This window comes from Diplotaxodon limnothrissa, linkage group LG7 (genome assembly GCF_057381915.1).
Source record: "Diplotaxodon limnothrissa isolate DT_005_m linkage group LG7, D_limnothrissa_male_GT1.1, whole genome shotgun sequence".
Lineage (NCBI taxonomy): Eukaryota > Metazoa > Chordata > Actinopteri > Cichliformes > Cichlidae > Diplotaxodon > Diplotaxodon limnothrissa.
Genome location: NC_140602.1, coordinates 10,334,200 through 10,351,076, shown reverse-complemented (window position 1 = coordinate 10,351,076; position 16,877 = coordinate 10,334,200). Strand labels below are relative to the sequence as shown.

General features: G+C 39.6%; 1 protein-coding gene across 1 annotated transcript in view; it reads left to right on the top strand.

Moving 5' to 3' along the window:
- The window catches only part of LOC146627797 (voltage-dependent calcium channel subunit alpha-2/delta-1), an 86,122-nt gene extending 74,068 nt beyond the window's left edge, over window positions 1-12,054 (top strand). Inside the window, exons 33-40 of the mRNA XM_085359172.1 lie at window positions 7,028-7,180; window positions 7,365-7,417; window positions 7,833-7,888; window positions 8,019-8,145; window positions 8,785-8,897; window positions 9,811-9,893; window positions 10,220-10,299; window positions 11,962-12,054. Coding sequence (XP_085215298.1) covers window positions 7,028-7,180; window positions 7,365-7,417; window positions 7,833-7,888; window positions 8,019-8,145; window positions 8,785-8,897; window positions 9,811-9,893; window positions 10,220-10,299; window positions 11,962-11,998 — 702 coding nt within the window. The 3' untranslated portion in view covers window positions 11,999-12,054. The remainder of the gene's footprint in view (window positions 1-7,027; window positions 7,181-7,364; window positions 7,418-7,832; window positions 7,889-8,018; window positions 8,146-8,784; window positions 8,898-9,810; window positions 9,894-10,219; window positions 10,300-11,961) is intronic.
- The last annotated feature ends 4,823 nt before the right edge of the window (window positions 12,055-16,877 follow it).

Sequence of the window (16,877 nt, the reverse complement as noted above, 5' to 3'; positions counted from 1 at the left end):
ATGACAAAGAAAAATTAACCGCTCAGTAACCTAATACACACGGTTAAGTCAACATGAAAAAGTCCTGTGACAATGACCTCAGTCGAGCATCAACATGTGTAATTGGTGACTGGAGGATTCCACCACTTTCTATCTAGCGAGATCATATGCCCTCTGTGAAAAATTTGAATGGGAAAGCAATACAGTGCATGTACTTCACAAAGTACAATCTGATTGGTCCCAAACTCATCCTTCAGCATAACAGCCACAAACATGCTTTTGTAAAGAACTCTTTTTAGCCACAAGTAAAACAAAGAGTCTCATAACAGATGGCAAAGCCCCACAGAGTGCTGATCTCAACATCACTGAGGCAGTGTGGGCTTACATGAAGAGGCAGAAGGCTGTGAGACAACCCAAATCCACAACAGAACTGCAGAGAAGCAAAGTTTATGTGGAAAGGTCTACATTTTTGTGAACGACTCACCTGCCAAGCAAAGTTATGATTTTGTACTAAGTCTACAAGAAAAGTTAAAGCTAGCTGTGGAAAAAACGTTTAATTTGGAAAAAAGAAACTAATTGAAACAATATTGCGTATTTGCATAATTAAAAAATATACAGGAAATGACGTAAGTTTATCAGTTTTGTCAAATTTGCCATCACAACAGTCATGAGGACGCTTTGTTGCACATGTGTTTATTTAGACTACGATGTTTGTATAACTGTGGCTCATCTACCTCTGCAAAGTGCTGTGTTTGTATTCTAATACCTTTTCTGAACTTGCATCTTTCCCATGGAAACTTTCTACATATTAAAGCATCAAATACTAAAAATAATACAATTTAAAATTAAAAAATTGCAATTTATAAAAAAATAGGTTACACAATAACTAACCTAAAAATAACTAACAAATCATTTAATGGGTTGTAAATTAATAGTTATTAAAACAGCAATAAATACTGCTAAATAAATATTGTCCATTGTCAGTTATTGTTAAACTAACTCACACCTGATGATGATCACTGAGCACGTGTAATATTTTAATTTAAATTTATTTTTGTTGTTGTTTCTAATTATAGAAAATTGTAATTTTATGGAATATAGATGAGGTGATAAAATTAAATTTTAATTACATCAGCACACATAATTTTTAAAGCCTTATGTAGTGTTTAATGGTATCTCTATTTGTTGACAATTCCCACGTACAGTATAATGGTCATTTTGTTATAAAGTTTTTATCACTGACCTATGAGCCTGTTCTTATTTTCAGGGTATTTAAATATTTTGGTTTTATAAAAGTTGCTGGTATCGTAATAGTAAGAGCATTCTCTTATTATTACGATATTCTCAATCCCACCTATTATATATGGAAACTTTTTTTACTTTATCATTACAGCTAACATTTTTCATCCAAAACTGCATTTGTTTTCTAAACTGTTTAAGTACTTTTGGTACCTAAAGCTAACTAGTGAACAAAACAGAACACAAATAATAGTACATGTTGCAGTTATTTGACTGACTCCAGTGCCAATCTGCCCGACTTTTATGGAAACTTAAAAAGGTATACTGTAACGTAGAAAACATTTTCAGTTTTACAATAGCTATCAAGATAATATTTCTAGATACCCAATACCATTTACAAACGTTTACTTAGGCAGTATCATTCAACAGCATAGCATGCATTTTTATTGCTATGCAGATGATATCCAGCTTTATTTATCCATAAGGCCAGATAACACACACCAATCGGCAAAACTGTAGGAAAGTCTTAAAGATGTAAAGACGTAGATGACCTTTACATTTCTGCTTCGAAATTTAAATAAAACTGAGGTTATTTACTAAAACATAGCATCTATCAAGTACTTACTCTGGATGACACTACCTTGGCCTCCAGTAACACTATGAGGAAAGTTGGAGTTGTTTTTGACCAGGATATGACCTGGTCGTTTGGAATCCTTCGCACATACAAGGTCTTGAATAATTAGGCTTCATCTTACGTTAAAGACCTCATAGTACCCTACTCCAATAAGGCAGTTTGCTCTCCAACTGCTGGGTGACTTGTGGTTCCCAAGATGTGAGGTAGAATGGGGGAAAAGTAGAATGGGAGGAAGAGCTGCCAGATTTCAGGCCAAGAAACAGCTCTCAGTTTGGATTCAGGAGACAGACACCCTCTCTGCTTTTAAGATCAGGCTGAACGCTTTCCCTTTTTGATAAAGTATGGCTGCCTCTCCCCGAGCCTGGTTCTGTCAGAAGTTTCTTCCTGCTAAAAGGAAGATTTTCCTTGTCAGTGTTTCCAAGTGCTTGTTTAAAGTGGGTTGTTTGATTGTTGGAATTTTCTCTGTATTATTGTAGGGTATTTAACTTGTAAATAAAATTAACTGAAAAAAAAGCTATTAACCTCAGACAAGAGGTTCATATATATATATATATATATATATATATATATATATATACATATATATATATATATATATATATATATACATATACGGTATGTACCACCGGCAGATAGAGGAGGTGGCTGATATCCAGAAATCCTACCAGTGGCTGGACAAAGCTGGACTGAAAGACAGCACAGAGGCACTAATCATGGCAGCACAAGAACAAGCTCTGAGCACAAGATCCATAGAGGCTGGGGTCTATCACACCAGGCAAGACCCCAGGTGCAGGCTGTGTAAAGATGCCCCAGAGACAATCCAGCACATAACAGCAGGGTGCAAGATGCTAGCAGGCAAGGCATACATGGAACGCCATAACCAAGTGGCCGGCATAGTGTACAGGAACATCTGTGCCGAGTATAACCTGGAAGTCCCGAGGTCAAAATGGGAGATGCCCCCAAGGGTGGTGGAGAATGACCGAGCTAAGATCCTGTGGGACTTCCAGATACAGACGGACAAAATGGTGGTGGCTAACCAACCGGACATAGTGGTGGTAGACAAACAGAAGAAGACGGCCGTAGTGATCGATGTAGCGGTTCCGAATGACAGCAATATCAGGAAGAAGGAACACGAGAAGCTGGAGAAATACCAAGGGCTCAGAGAAGAGCTCGAGAGGATGTGGAGGGTGAAGGTAACGGTGGTCCCCGTGGTAATCGGAGCACTAGGTGCGGTGACTCCCAAGCTAGGCGAGTGGCTCCAGCAGATCCCGGGAATAACATCGGAGATCTCTGTCCAGAAGAGCGCAGTCCTGGGAACAGCTAAGATACTGCGCAGGACCCTCAAGCTCCCAGGCCTCTGGTAGAGGACCCGAGCTTGAAGGATAAACCGCCCGCAGGGGCGTGCTGGGTGTTTTGTTCATATATATATATATATATACACACACATATTAGGGGTGCAACGATACTCGTATCGATATTGAACCGTTCGATACAGTGCTTTCGGTTCGGTACCCATATGTATCGAACAATACAAAATAAATTTTTAATTTATTTTATCAACTTTCCTTCTGACGATGCTGTCTGTGTTGAGCGCTCAGTGGATCTGCGCTCGGCAGTGCAGCCTAGGCGGAGCAGTCGAACACAGATTCACTGAGCGCAGGGCAAGCTAGCGAGACAGAAGTTAAGCTCTCCTTGCAACATGGCAAATTAAACCTCCCCCACCCTCATTCAGATCTGGCGTTTGGAACTATTTTGGTTTTCATGTGACATATGACCCTGAAGGTAAGCGCGTCATGGACTAAAGTAAAACAGTATGTTGGATGTGCCACGCAATGCTCAATTACATGGGTGGGAGCTAGTGTGTTAGCGCAGTTAGCTCGTTAATGTGTTGGCCGTCCAGCCCCATGCACGGGCGATCCACGGTAGCTCGTTAATGGAGATTTGCCGTGTTGTGGCGTTAACGTCATTTCAACGAGATTTACGCTGACAGCACTAGTGGGAACATAACAAATATGACTGCACATTTACACCGACATCATCCTAGTGCAAAGACAAGCGGAAGCAGACAAAAACAACAAGCACGCATGCTACAAACTTTTCCCGAGTCATTTAGACAGCCGTTAGCACATGATTCTTCTTATGGGGACCTGTTATGTTTAATATGCTGCTGAGAATATAGCCCAGAAGAAGCGTATAGTATAGCTTTTATTTTGGAAAGAGACATTTCTCTGTAATAAACTCTTTTCCAAAGATAAGTGATTCCTCAATCAGATACAGGGCTCGCAAAATCGCCTGCCTGATGTCCTGGGGCTAGCGATTTTTCCAGTCGGGCTACCAAAATCTATCTCTGCCCTGCCCGTCGGGCTATTGTAGGAAGGAAAAATATATGTCAATGCTTTTGCATTCTTTCGGAAATGTAGCTGGGTAATTATGTCATTGGCATCGGTGAGCCACTGCCAATATGTGACATATTGAAATCGAGTTTGAATTTGTGCTTGTTTTTTGCTTTCACTTTGCAATCGCCTGAACTGTGTATAGAGAGCGACAGCACTGATTGGTTAGTGATGATAATTTGCGCACCAATTCCTCTGACATCGTCTTATCAATGTTAGCTTACTATGCAAACATGACAAGTGAAATCTCCCGCAGCAAGCTTAAACATGTGAGAGGTTGATCGCGCAGAGAATCGCTGAGCGTTATGTGAGTGCGTGTGTAAAAGCAGCAGGATACATACTGTAGCGGGTCAGGGCTGTTCGGGGTTCTGTTTGTACAGTTATGTTTTGTTTATGTTGCCATAGTGACGGGTGACGCCCTCTCGCTGCGACGGTGTGTTCTTCCGGGGTCAGAGGGCGCCCTGTGTGTTGTTGTTGTTGTTGCTGTGCTGTTGCCGCGCTGTTGCCGCACTGAGCAGTTAGCTAGCGGCAGTGTTCTTCTGCAGATGTCAATAAACGGCTGTGCTCCCTGGCTAGCTCACGGGAAGCAAGACCAAACGACACCTCCGTCTCCTCCTTGTCTGAGCTCGCCACATTGGTGTCAGAAGTGGGATGATGGTGGCACCCCATGTTCTGACCCGAGTGACTTTTCCCCCGCCGGTCGTGACCGGTGTTGTGCCACGGCACATTACAATGTCACGAAACTAATATTAAATTCATCGAGTCTGCTGTTTTCCAGCTTTTACTCTTTATCGCGTCGACTGCAGATCAGTGACAACTAGCGTACAGAACGGAGCTGGGCAAGTTGCTCCTCCTACTTTGCGCGCTCCCTTGAATGGGGAAACAATTTTTGAGGGGGGTAACTACTTTGGCACAACACCGGTCGTGACCGGCCGGTGCGCCAAAAGAAGGCACCTGGACATTTGCAGGACTTTGTGTGGGGTAATGGGGTCGTCGAGGACGACTGACCCCTTAGGTGGGGGCTATGTAGCGGGTCAGGGCTGTTCGGGGTTCTGTTTGTACAGTTAGGTTTTGTTTATGTTGCCATAGTGACGGGTGACGCCCTCTCGCTGCGACGGTGTGTCCTTCCGGGGTCAGAGGGCGCCCCGTGTGTTGTTGTTGTTGCTGCTGCTGCTGTGCTGTTGCCGCGCTGAGCAGTTAGCTAGCGGCAGTTCTTCTGCAGATGTCAATAAACGGCTGTGCTCCCTGGCTAGCTCACGGGAAGCAAGACCAAACGATACCTCCGTCTCCTCCTTGTCTGAGCTCACCACAATATTTTAGTTCTGCTGAGCCAAATAAGACAGGTCAGGGTGAAGAAGTGACAGCCAAAGAAAAGCTTACCGCAAAACGGAGAAGTTATGACAAATCAGGCTATAAGGCAAAAAGAAAGTGCAGCTTTATGGTTTCATGGACAAAAGAATTTCTGTGGCTGCAATATGACAAGCGAAATAACCAGGGCTGCACATAAGTGGTCCGAAGGTGCGCATTCGCTGTCAAAATAAAAAACGGGCACAAGATAAGAAGTTGCAACGAGTGTTTGCATACATAAGATTTTCAGGAGGAGGACAGAAATTTGTTTAAAACTCTTAAAGATGTCGAAGAAGCTCCTTTAAGCAATTACTGTGATGTTCCTTCACCTCCAAAGAAATGTCAGAAGGAGTCCGAACCACAAAAGAAGCACGTATTCTCGGAAAAGTAGTTGCAGGAGGTGAGCTGGCTTCAAACAAATGATGAACGCACAGAGATGTGGTGCGGAATGTGCCGTGAAATTTTAATAAATGACAAATTAAAAAGGCATGAACGTGGTTTTTTTTTTTTTTAATCGAAAAAATATCGAACCGTGACACCAAAGTATCGAACCGAACCGTGAATTTTGTGTATTGTTGCACCCCTAATATATATATATATATATATATATATATATATATATATATATATATATATATATGATCAATGATGGAATATATTCTACAACCCTAACTCTAATTATTACTTATTTAAGCTGGTAGAGTTATGTTGGACTAGCATTTTGATGCAAAACCTCTCAAAAGTCTTCAGCTGACTTAATAACTGGTAATATCTGCTATGTGAGGGTCATACTGTAGCATATGATTTACATCATTATTTTACTCAGTTGTATATAGCATTCGTATTCTATTTTTATCTTATTGTATATTTTTATTCTATTTTATTCTACTGTATATAGTATATTATTTTATTCTATTCTGTACAGCTGTGTACTGTATTTATTCTTATTGTATTCTAATTTTTGCGTCATAACTTTTGCACTGTCCACTTCCTGCTGTGACAAAACAAATTTCCCACGTGTGGGACTAATAAAGGTTATCTTATCTTATCTTATCTTAAACCATTCGCTGACCCTTGTGCCCTATGAATAAGGCATTGTCATTCTGTAAGAATGCAGTGATATTAGAATAGAAATGTTTTCCTCACTGGATAAAGATAGATCACTTAGAACAGCAATGTAATGATTTTTTAATGACCCATACGTCTAAGGGGATAAAAAGGGTACCTCAACCCTGCAAGCAAAACACTTACCTAATAGCGCCACTGCCTTTTCTGTTAATTTACTTATACTCCAACCAATGCTACTTTAAGGTAAGTAGGACCCAACTCCGTGCTTTGTTTACAAAAAACAAAACAAAAACAAAACAAGACTTACTTTTACACTGCTCTTACTCTCTGTTATGTTTTGTGTGTGTGTATATGTGAACCTGTCTAGATAGGTCAGTTTTTTGGTGAGGTGGATCCAGTGCTGATGACCAACCTGGTCAACACCTCCCTGTACTCCTTGAACAAGACTTATGACTATCAGTCTGTCTGTGATCCAGAGAAAGACAGCAAGGCAGCAGCTGGACCCCGCTCCGTCTATGTGGTTAGAAACCTCACTGAAACCATTACTGTATATGTTATTTGGTTTCTATTTGTGCAATAGTAATATATTAACGTAAAAAAACAGAATTTATTAGTTAATTTGATTTATGAAGCCTTACTCGTTTTTTCGGAGGCTTTTTTGTGCTTGTTTTTTCACTAGCATTTCTTTTCCTGTCTTTCTACAGCCTACCATTGCAGACTTTCTCAGTATTGGCTGGTGGGCATCCACTGCTGCCTGGTGAGTGTAGAGGTTGTGTGCTTGTGCTTCTATGTTTCATTGATTTGCGTGTGCATGTTAGAGTGGGAGCACACTTGTATTTCAGGGTGGGAGTTTGTACGGGAGTGGACTTGCATGCTGTTGAAGGATAAAGTTGGCTGGGTCAGTGTAAGACAAGGGCAGTTACACAACATGATACCGCATCATTTTCTGCTTAGCTGTCCAACTGCAATATAACCAGCTTTTAAAATAGAATGCCTGATACTTCCCATGACATTTACATCACCATTTACTCTAACTTTAGACAGATGTGTTGCTTTTAGTAAACAGCTATCGGTTGAACGTAGTTTTAAAAAACAAGCTGTTCAGGCGATTTGTTGCCTCCTACATGTGACTCATTTTGTTTTTGTTTTTACTTTTTATTGTTTTTTCCTAGGTCAGTACTTCAGCAGCTCTTCTTGGGTCTCATGTTCCCCAGCCTTCTACAGGCAGGCAAGTAACATAAGCTGTGCATAACCATCAGTCTTAGTTTGATGAGACAGAGGTCTGTCACTCCAGTTTTAATCCATGTATTTCTTACTAATCCTCTTTTCTATTAAACCGTCCCTCTTATTTCTAGCAGAGTCGACAGATGACGACATATCAGATGCCATGTTTAAAGAAAGCTGTATCACAGAGCAGACTCAATATTTCTTTGACAACGACGAAAAATCCTACTCAGGTGTCCTGGATTGTGGAAACTGTTCCAGGTATGTGTATGTTAGTTCACAAGACTCCCCATATGCTTCCATCTTAGTGGCTCTTTCCACTGATGACTTTAAATGGCTGTTGTTGAAGATTTTCAGGTTCTTACTGGGCGTCCATCTGTTTAATGGCCTGTGGGGATTGATCCAGAAAAGAATTGGTTTCCTGGTTTCGTTCTGTTTTGCAGCCTGATTTCAGACAGCTGCTTTCTGATGAGTTCTGATCACACACAGATTACCTTGATCTGTCAGAGCCCGGAATTGCAGAGGAAAGCAAAAAAAGCCTTTTTTTATCTGTTTTTCTTCCTTTACACTCTGGCAGTATGTCAAACTCACTAATACACACATTTACAGGCCGCTGCACATTTGCTTTGCTGTAACCTACGTTTGTATCACTTTGGGCTGTCTGAGGGGTTAAATATGGCTGTAATTACTGGGTGTTATGAGTCCCACGTGTCTGATGCTTTACTCCCCAAAGTTAACAACTGTAGACACAGATACTTTAATGACTACCATAAAAAGTCAATCCCGTGAGGACGGAGGTGGTATGAAGTGCACTGTTTGTGCACAACTGAACACATACCTGCATGTACATGTGTGCTGCATTGGTACCACGTTATACGTGCTTTATTTTCCTTTTTCTAGGATGTACCGTGCTGAGAAGCTGCCAAACACCAACCTTGTGTTTTTAATCACTGATGCCAAAGCAACATGTTTGTCATGTGACCCCAGACCACTGCGACAGGCTGAACAGCCCTGTATCCTTTCACTCGGCTTAAAAACTGTACTTTCTTTTGTCTCTTCAATCCTCCATAAACCACATATATAGCAGCACTTTAACCTGTCAGTACGAGGACACACACCTAATAAGTGTGCAGTGGGTCCCCACTCAGTGTTCATGTGTGAACCGTAAACCAGATGCACAGCATATGAAAGGTGGTCTCACATTACTTCTAGATTAAATTTCTATGTTTATCTTCATCTGGGCTACAGGTTGCCATCAGGTTAAATTAAGATTAAGAGAAGGGGTGTGTATGTGTTCTGGATACATGTTTGACAGATGTGTCTTTAATGTAGGTTTCTGTTGATTGGACAGTAAAGGTGTCATCACCAGAGGTCACCAGGGGGCCACTACAGAGTTGTCCATTTGGTAATAGTAGCACTAAATGTTGCTGCCAGAGCACATTAAAATATTAAACATTTTATAAACAATACTTCTAATCAATGATCAAGGCTACCTTTCTTCAGATCAATAATCAAAATTTCTCTTACAGTCTCCAGTGTTTTCATATAAAAAGCTATTTTTAAAACACATATTACTAAATGATGTTTATTAATCTCTATTAGATGTGAAAAATTAAAATTCGTAAAAATTAGTCATTCGTAATTAGGTCTTTGCAGATTGTTGCCATCCATACTTCAGCAGTTCTTTCTCTTAAAAATGTGTTTTTTCTCTCCACTGTTGCTCCAGTGCTTAGTCATAAGGGATCATTGTTGTCTGTCTAACTATAATGATGCACTGTTTGCAATATAAAGTACCTCAACATGACTGGTGGTGTCATTTGGTGCTATAAAAATGAAGTGTTTCTGAGTACATAAAGATGCATTATTGAGTTTTTATTGTTAAAATGTGCACAACAGCAATTTGAATTTTCCTGAGTGTCCTTTCAGCTGAAGGTCCAGATCCATGTGACATGGTTGATAAAGCCAGATATCGCAAAGGGCCGGACGTGTGCTTTGACAACAATGAATATGTAAGACACAGTCACATATGTGCCAGAGAATATTTTCTGGAAACAGCTCTATTAGCCAGACTAAACGGTTGGCTTCTGTCAGTTTCTGTCTGGTTTTCATCAGCAATGTGCTTTCTGCATAGATTTAAAGCAATGTCAATTACCTGCCCTTTGAGCTTCCTTCATCTTTTATTTATCTATCCAGTTTCCATGTTATTTATCAGTTTTTAATATTCATTGATAATTCACTCATTTGTTTATATTCCTTTCTGTCTTCTTGTCTCTCATCATTTTTTATTCTTCTTTTATGTTTCTGCTTCCCAATGGCTGCTGCTCTTGTCTGACAGGATGAACCTTTGTGCCCAGTCAGCAAAGGTTCTGCAATGAGCCCTACACCTTTACTGTTGTTTCTGGTTCTGGCTTCAGGGTCAGTGCCGTCTCACTGCTTCAGAAGGCTCATTCCTAACATATTAACTTCTATGATATTCAATGTTTCTTGGCGATTGCAAAGTTCTTTTTAGGGGCAGTGTAAATCAGGTAGTATGATGGACATTCAATCCTTAAAGCTGATTTATTTTTCCATTATGTTGTAATATGTAATATGTTGGTTATTACAATTTAAAAAGTTTTATAAACAGTAAAGATTTTAATTTCCATGAGGTATTATACTCACTAAAATAATTTAATAAGGAAATAGCTGATGAGAAAAAAGTAAGAAGTATAACACAGCTTAATAAATAGGTGAGATCTTTTCTTTGTTGAATAATTCCCTTACTCACAGAATGTTGCATCTATCTTATATTGTACATAATTTTGCACAATTTTGTTTAAAAAAATAATGTTTAAGGTATTGTACAAAGTTACTAGTGGACCTTTATGTATCATATCAGCTAAATCCATAAAACAAAAGAGAAAAGCAGATAAATTATATGTGAACTCGTTGAGTCACCACCCAACTGTGAACAATTTATAAGACATCTAAATATTTGGAAAAAAAATATCTGGCATATCTTTGTGAACTCTGCCTTTCATTGTGCTATAAAGGAGTAGAACATACACACAACAGGCCACCAATTCATGTGCCTTTTGGTGTTTATATTATGAAGAGGCCATGCTGGGAAGCAGAAAGGGAGGGGAGGAATAACGTAGGAAGTAGATGAACAGAGTAAATGTAGGCCGTGTCCTTTTCCTCTCCCATCTGTCCCATTACTTTTGGCTAAGCTCCTCATAGGAAGACGGTTTGTGTCCAAGCCAGTCCATTTTGTCACTGGAGTAAACAAAGGAAGCTTCACATGGCTTTCCTGCCCTTTGAAAATAGAAGACCCCCACCTCTTTCTCCTAGGCCTTTGGCATGCACGGATATCCTGAATACTCCCATTAAATTAAAAAAACAGCTACACACTGAAGCTACCAGGTGCAAGCCATTGCACAAAGATTGAGGTCTGAAAACACCTCTAAATATTTGAACAGAGCTGTTAAATTAATATTTCAGTTTCCTTGCTTTTTTGCTGACAGTTAAATAAAACATAAGTGTATATGTTGATACCGCTCTCGCTGATTATTATAACACTGGACCGCATAGCTATTTAGCCACAGAAAGAGCTAACCTTTCGCTGCACTTATCCAGGAAACACTCAAGGAGATAACACCATAAACTGTTGTTTTTACACTTCAGGTTCTGTATGGGTAAAACTAATGATATCTAAATAAATAATCTGTATGCGCTTAGTGTGCTGGGTAGATGTTTTTTGTCAACTTGGGATTAAGCCACACAGTTTTGAGTATTTCTGCTATGCTAACTATCTCCGGTTCCATCTAGTTATAACAGATATAATGTGGCAGGTATGTACGTTGTTGTTGTATCAAGGGGAAAGGGGGAAAACATACTTCTCTAAAAACCTGTCAGTGTGAAAAGTAGACTTGATACAACACCGACAGTAGACTATAGAATGACTGAATTTGATATAGTATAATCATAAAATGCTTATTACTGTTAGTAGCAGCAATAGTGGTGGTAGCAGTTGAGATAGAGCTTTTGAATGTCAGAGAAGACTGCTTCTAATTTACTTACACTTGATCTGTCCAACAGGAAGACGATTCTGATTGTGGAGGAGGGACTTGTCTAAGACCGAGCCTTTGGCCAGTGTTCGGGTTTCAGCTGCTGCTGTTGTGGCTCAGCACATCTTTGCAACACTCATGACCCCTACACGCGATTACATACACTCATACACTGATCATCGAGTCATTTCGCTGGAGGCCAGAAGACACTCGAGTTGCACCATACAGGATGTATGCAGAATATTTGCAACAAGACATTTTTATTTTCTCAAGACCAATATCAGCATTTCCATTTGCCAATGCCAAAGGGTGCTCATTCATTACCTCCTCATTATTTTCCAAGAAGAGAGACACATTTACTGTGCTCAGCTGCACTCATTTTCATGATATACTCCTTAATATTCTCCTATGGTGCAAGAGTAAGAGCTAACCAAACCCTTTAATTCTGCCTCATTTTCTCTTGTGTGTCTGATTTATTTTGAGGAGGTTGAAAGACGTTTTCCCACTATGCCAACTAAATCTCATTCGAAGCCTGTATGTTCACTGACAGCATTGATTTGTGTGGTTGTCGGTATTGTTTGTTGCTTATTATATTCATTGTGTATGAATAAGTATGCTGTAAGGATCGTTTATTTTGGCAACCAGAGCAAGTATTAAGAGTATCCCTTTTGATTTGTTTTTAAATGTACTTTACCAACCTATCTACATTTCATTTTTGTACTCAAAATCAGTAAGCATTTTGTGTCTAGCTAGGTGTTGTATTGTAGCAGCATGTGCTCAGTACAGAGCGAAAGACAACACCGACTTTTTGACACCAAAGCTCCACACAGTACCAATGACCGCAAACCTACTAAAGAGAATCTGCACAATAGCTTAATTCGAGATATTCCTCATATGTGGGTGTACATCAGTAAACAAGCTACATTATTAGCTAGATATTATAGATATTTCACCAAGAGATAAGTGAGGTCAGGTTGCATCCAATGTGATAATCTATTAGGATATTGCAATTTTCAAATATATTTGTACTTCAAGTGACAGCTTTGGTTGTCTTCAGTTTGATGCATCAAATTCCCAGTGCCTATGTAGTAAATCAAACTGTCTGGTATTTGAATAAAGCAACACATCAGATTTGTATTCTTACCACGTATGCTTCTATGCTAACGCTTGCTGCAGTTTAGCAGAGAGGGTATCCCTTGCAGTAATTTGTTATGAAATAGTCCAAATCTGCTGCAGTTCTTCTGCTTTTTTGGCTTACAGATAGGTGATGGAAACAACCGTTGACTTTGATGATGAGAGAGGAATATCATTCCCCTCTTTTGCCAAAACAAAGCTAAGCCAGGCTTGAGCTTGGGTTCCAACACCTCTCTTTATTAATCCTGTTTCTGTTTCCTTTCTGGATCGCCAGACTCAGGAGCCAAGATGACTTGTGAATGAGATCAGCATATCAAAATGACTGTTTCTTTGTTTTCTTGCTGTTCTCTTTATGCTTGTTTCCTCTTTGTGTTGCTCTATAAGTGCTGTGAAGCAGACGCTGAAGGCTCAGTGTCGAAATGCTGCAATGTCATGGGATGAGCTTGTTCTGTGTTTGAACTCTGTCTATGCCTACGATCAGCATCAGGGCATGCTGGAGAGAACTTTGAGAGCACTCTTTTACCAATGATAATTTTCCATTGCCTTACTTTGTCTTAGGTTTTAGTAAGTCATAAAGATCATACATAAGTTCATCTTTTCCCTGTTTCTTTTTTTTTTTTTTAAGAATAAAAGTAATGTTCTCTCCACCTCGCCTTCATGGTGATATACTGGTGTGATCAGGTCATGCTGTCTAGCAAAGTTATGTGTTGACTTGTGTTTTACCCTGAGGGTCCCCTGTCTGTGTGCAGGCATGTATGTGTCCCTCCGATATCTGATTGTGCTTTAATACCGTACATGAAATACTCTTTTGTGGATCTTCACTAGCCTGAATAAATTTTGTATACATTTGTACACTAATACTATTTACTGTAAAAAAGAGAAAATGGAAGAAATGAAAAAAATGTTTATAATATGGTGTTAGTTATTGTGCATATATAATAAATTCACAAAAAACGTTGTATTAGTATGACCTGAGATTCTCCTTATTGCTCACATCTGGTCAGATGCTTTGGCTCCACTGGGAGCAGACCAAACATGTCATCCTTCCTGCTGACAGAGACAGCTGCTGAAAAAGAAAGACCATCTGCATTTGTGGTTCACTGTGTCCGTGTTGGTATATGAAGGAAGGGTGTGGGTGATTTGGGATTAGTCAAGTAGCTCTTTACACTACAGTTTTCTTATTAATGCCTAATTATCAAATTACTGAAAGAAAGTACAACTTAACACCTGGCCGGCTAAAAAACATCATGCCTAGTTTGTGTCTGACCACACCCCAGATCTCTGATATGTGGGATTTGCGGTTGGGTGTTGTCATAGCCAATAGCCTGTCTACATCAGTACAAGAAGGTAATAGCCTAAATCATATTTCCATGGTCTTGGGTATTTATTTCCTAAATATGCTGGCGGATGCGTGCTAAAATGTGTAAATGTTTGCAGCTTTATTTCATTTTATCGTTCATTCCAAAGTAAAGTCTAAATCTTGTTATGAAAACACTTCCTTTACTTCAGCATGTTAAATACAGTAATTGTGCAGTTCAAATGACCACTCAAAGAAGTCTAAGTGCTACCTTAAAAGACATGATTTAAGACATTTTTTTCTTGTTCCACTTCCTTCATACCTCAACTACACATATAAAACCATACACATCCATTTTTACATGATTTCTGGGGTGAGGAAGGCAGTGGCTCCTCCGGGTGGAAATCTTAGCTGTATGTAAGATGTCAAACAGAATGGCAGAGAGTGCCCCACTGAGTACTGTTAGAGGCCTCAGTGTTTTTGATTTTTGTGATGCCTGTTGCAGCATTATTGACACAGACAGCTCTGCTATCCCCTGCCTAAAGCAGCAAGCAAATGTCAGATGCTAACACCAGTGAGTACTTGAGCATAATCTACACTTTACCTGTTGGGGTTTGTGTTGTTTATCTGACCATAATATAAGAATGTGTAAGGCCACAATTTGGAGTAGTAGCTATTAAAAATATTTGTTTTTCTTAGAGATGTGTCTGCCTGGGAGGTCTTTGTATGTGTGCTACTCAGCAATGATCTAGTAGGGAGGTTGTAACGGGACACCCTTGTAAATAGGCACAAGGTCATACCCTTTAACATGCCTGGCTTAAAATCCTACAGACATAGAAGAAAAGCAGGAACTAGTTAGACATCTCTGTTTAATGCTTAACAAATCAAAAACCTTCCTTCTAACCAAAAATAAAATAAACCTGTAACAATGTATTCAAAGTCAAAAAGATCCCTCATTTTACTGGTTTAACTTACTAACTGGTACACACATGTAGATTAACAACAGCATGGTATAATATAAGGAATACACCTTGAATCCATTGCTTCTAAGGATTTACATCGGGTGGCTTCAATCCAATTTAACTTTTTTGTTTTGATTTTTCTTTCATTACTCAATATTTCTGAGGAACAGTATTAATATTAGATCCCCCAAGAAAGACCATGACTCATCTGTGGTTAAGTTAAAATCTTAGAGTGGCTTTTTAGGTTTGTTCCACTAATTGCAGGAAGTGGCACACTAGACTAATGCTGCATCAACATCGTGACCCGTGACTGGATCTGCAAGGATCAGCATGTCATCAAGTACACTCCTCCAAAGTTCATTAACTCTTTTGTGAAGTAATATAACATCTATTTGTGTAGACCTTTACCGGCAAATGGTTGTTTTTTTTGGAACGGTGTTGCAACTTAATGGCACTCTAATTTTAGCTCCAACACTCTCGACAGCCTTTGGGTCATGAGGTTCCCGGGGCAGTCAACCCACGTCTGAATAAACTTCCCTGAATCTGGTTAATATAATGTGGTTTACATTAGCTACAACATTTTTAATTGGCACTGTTTGTTTTTTTTCTAACTGTTAAAAAAAGCACACTTCCTGTAAGCCGTGACATAGAGGTCACAGTTTTTCCGTCACTACAAGGCTTCAGCCGGGCAGGGGCATCGGGGTCAATAAGGTTTTGAAGTGTAGTAAGAAAAATTTTTCCAGTATCTTCTGTAAATGCTCCCTGATTGCTTGGGTATATTTATGGTGTATTTTCCTGTGAGAGACACACTCTTCCCCCCTCCAAGCTAGGATCAAACAGTATTTGTATATAAATCTTTATGTTTATGGAAGTCCAAAAGGATTTAGCACACTGGAAAAGGAAAAGAGAGAACGTGTCAAATAAGTTGTTAATCACACGAAATGATCCCAAATAGTCTTTAAACATTTTCCTGTTGCAGTTTACTTTTTTTAATCACCTGTTTTTGTGAACCCCTGCACACAGGCCGGCAGCAAAGTCAATCAAAGACAGCCTCAACAATATTTGCAACACGGTGAGAAAGATGTGTTAAACAACCTGAAGGTCGGGCAGAACACCAAACATACACTTGGCATGGACTTTCAGGAAATGCCACAGTCTTTTCCAAACCCATAAACATGACCACACACTTGTCTGTTCTTCCTACCTTGTTTTTTTTTCTCTCAGTTTGTAATCATGTTGTAGGTACAGTACATATCTGCATGTGTGTGTCCTAAATGTAATTGGTAGCCATAGCCCGGGTAAAATCTAACCAGGTGAATGGTCTTAACATAACACATTCCACTCTAGCCCCTACTGAGTCTTGATTTGTGGATTTTCTCTGTGTTTAGAGTGGGGCCTAACATATAGTATAACTGGTAACATGAGGTGTTAAGTTTGTTGGGGCCATGTGCATTCACCGAGGTTCTTTCCATGGGATCAGATATTTTTATAAGTCTCTCAACATAAAAACTTACACTTTTGTGAATGACATAGAAACTGTACAACTTTTAAAGG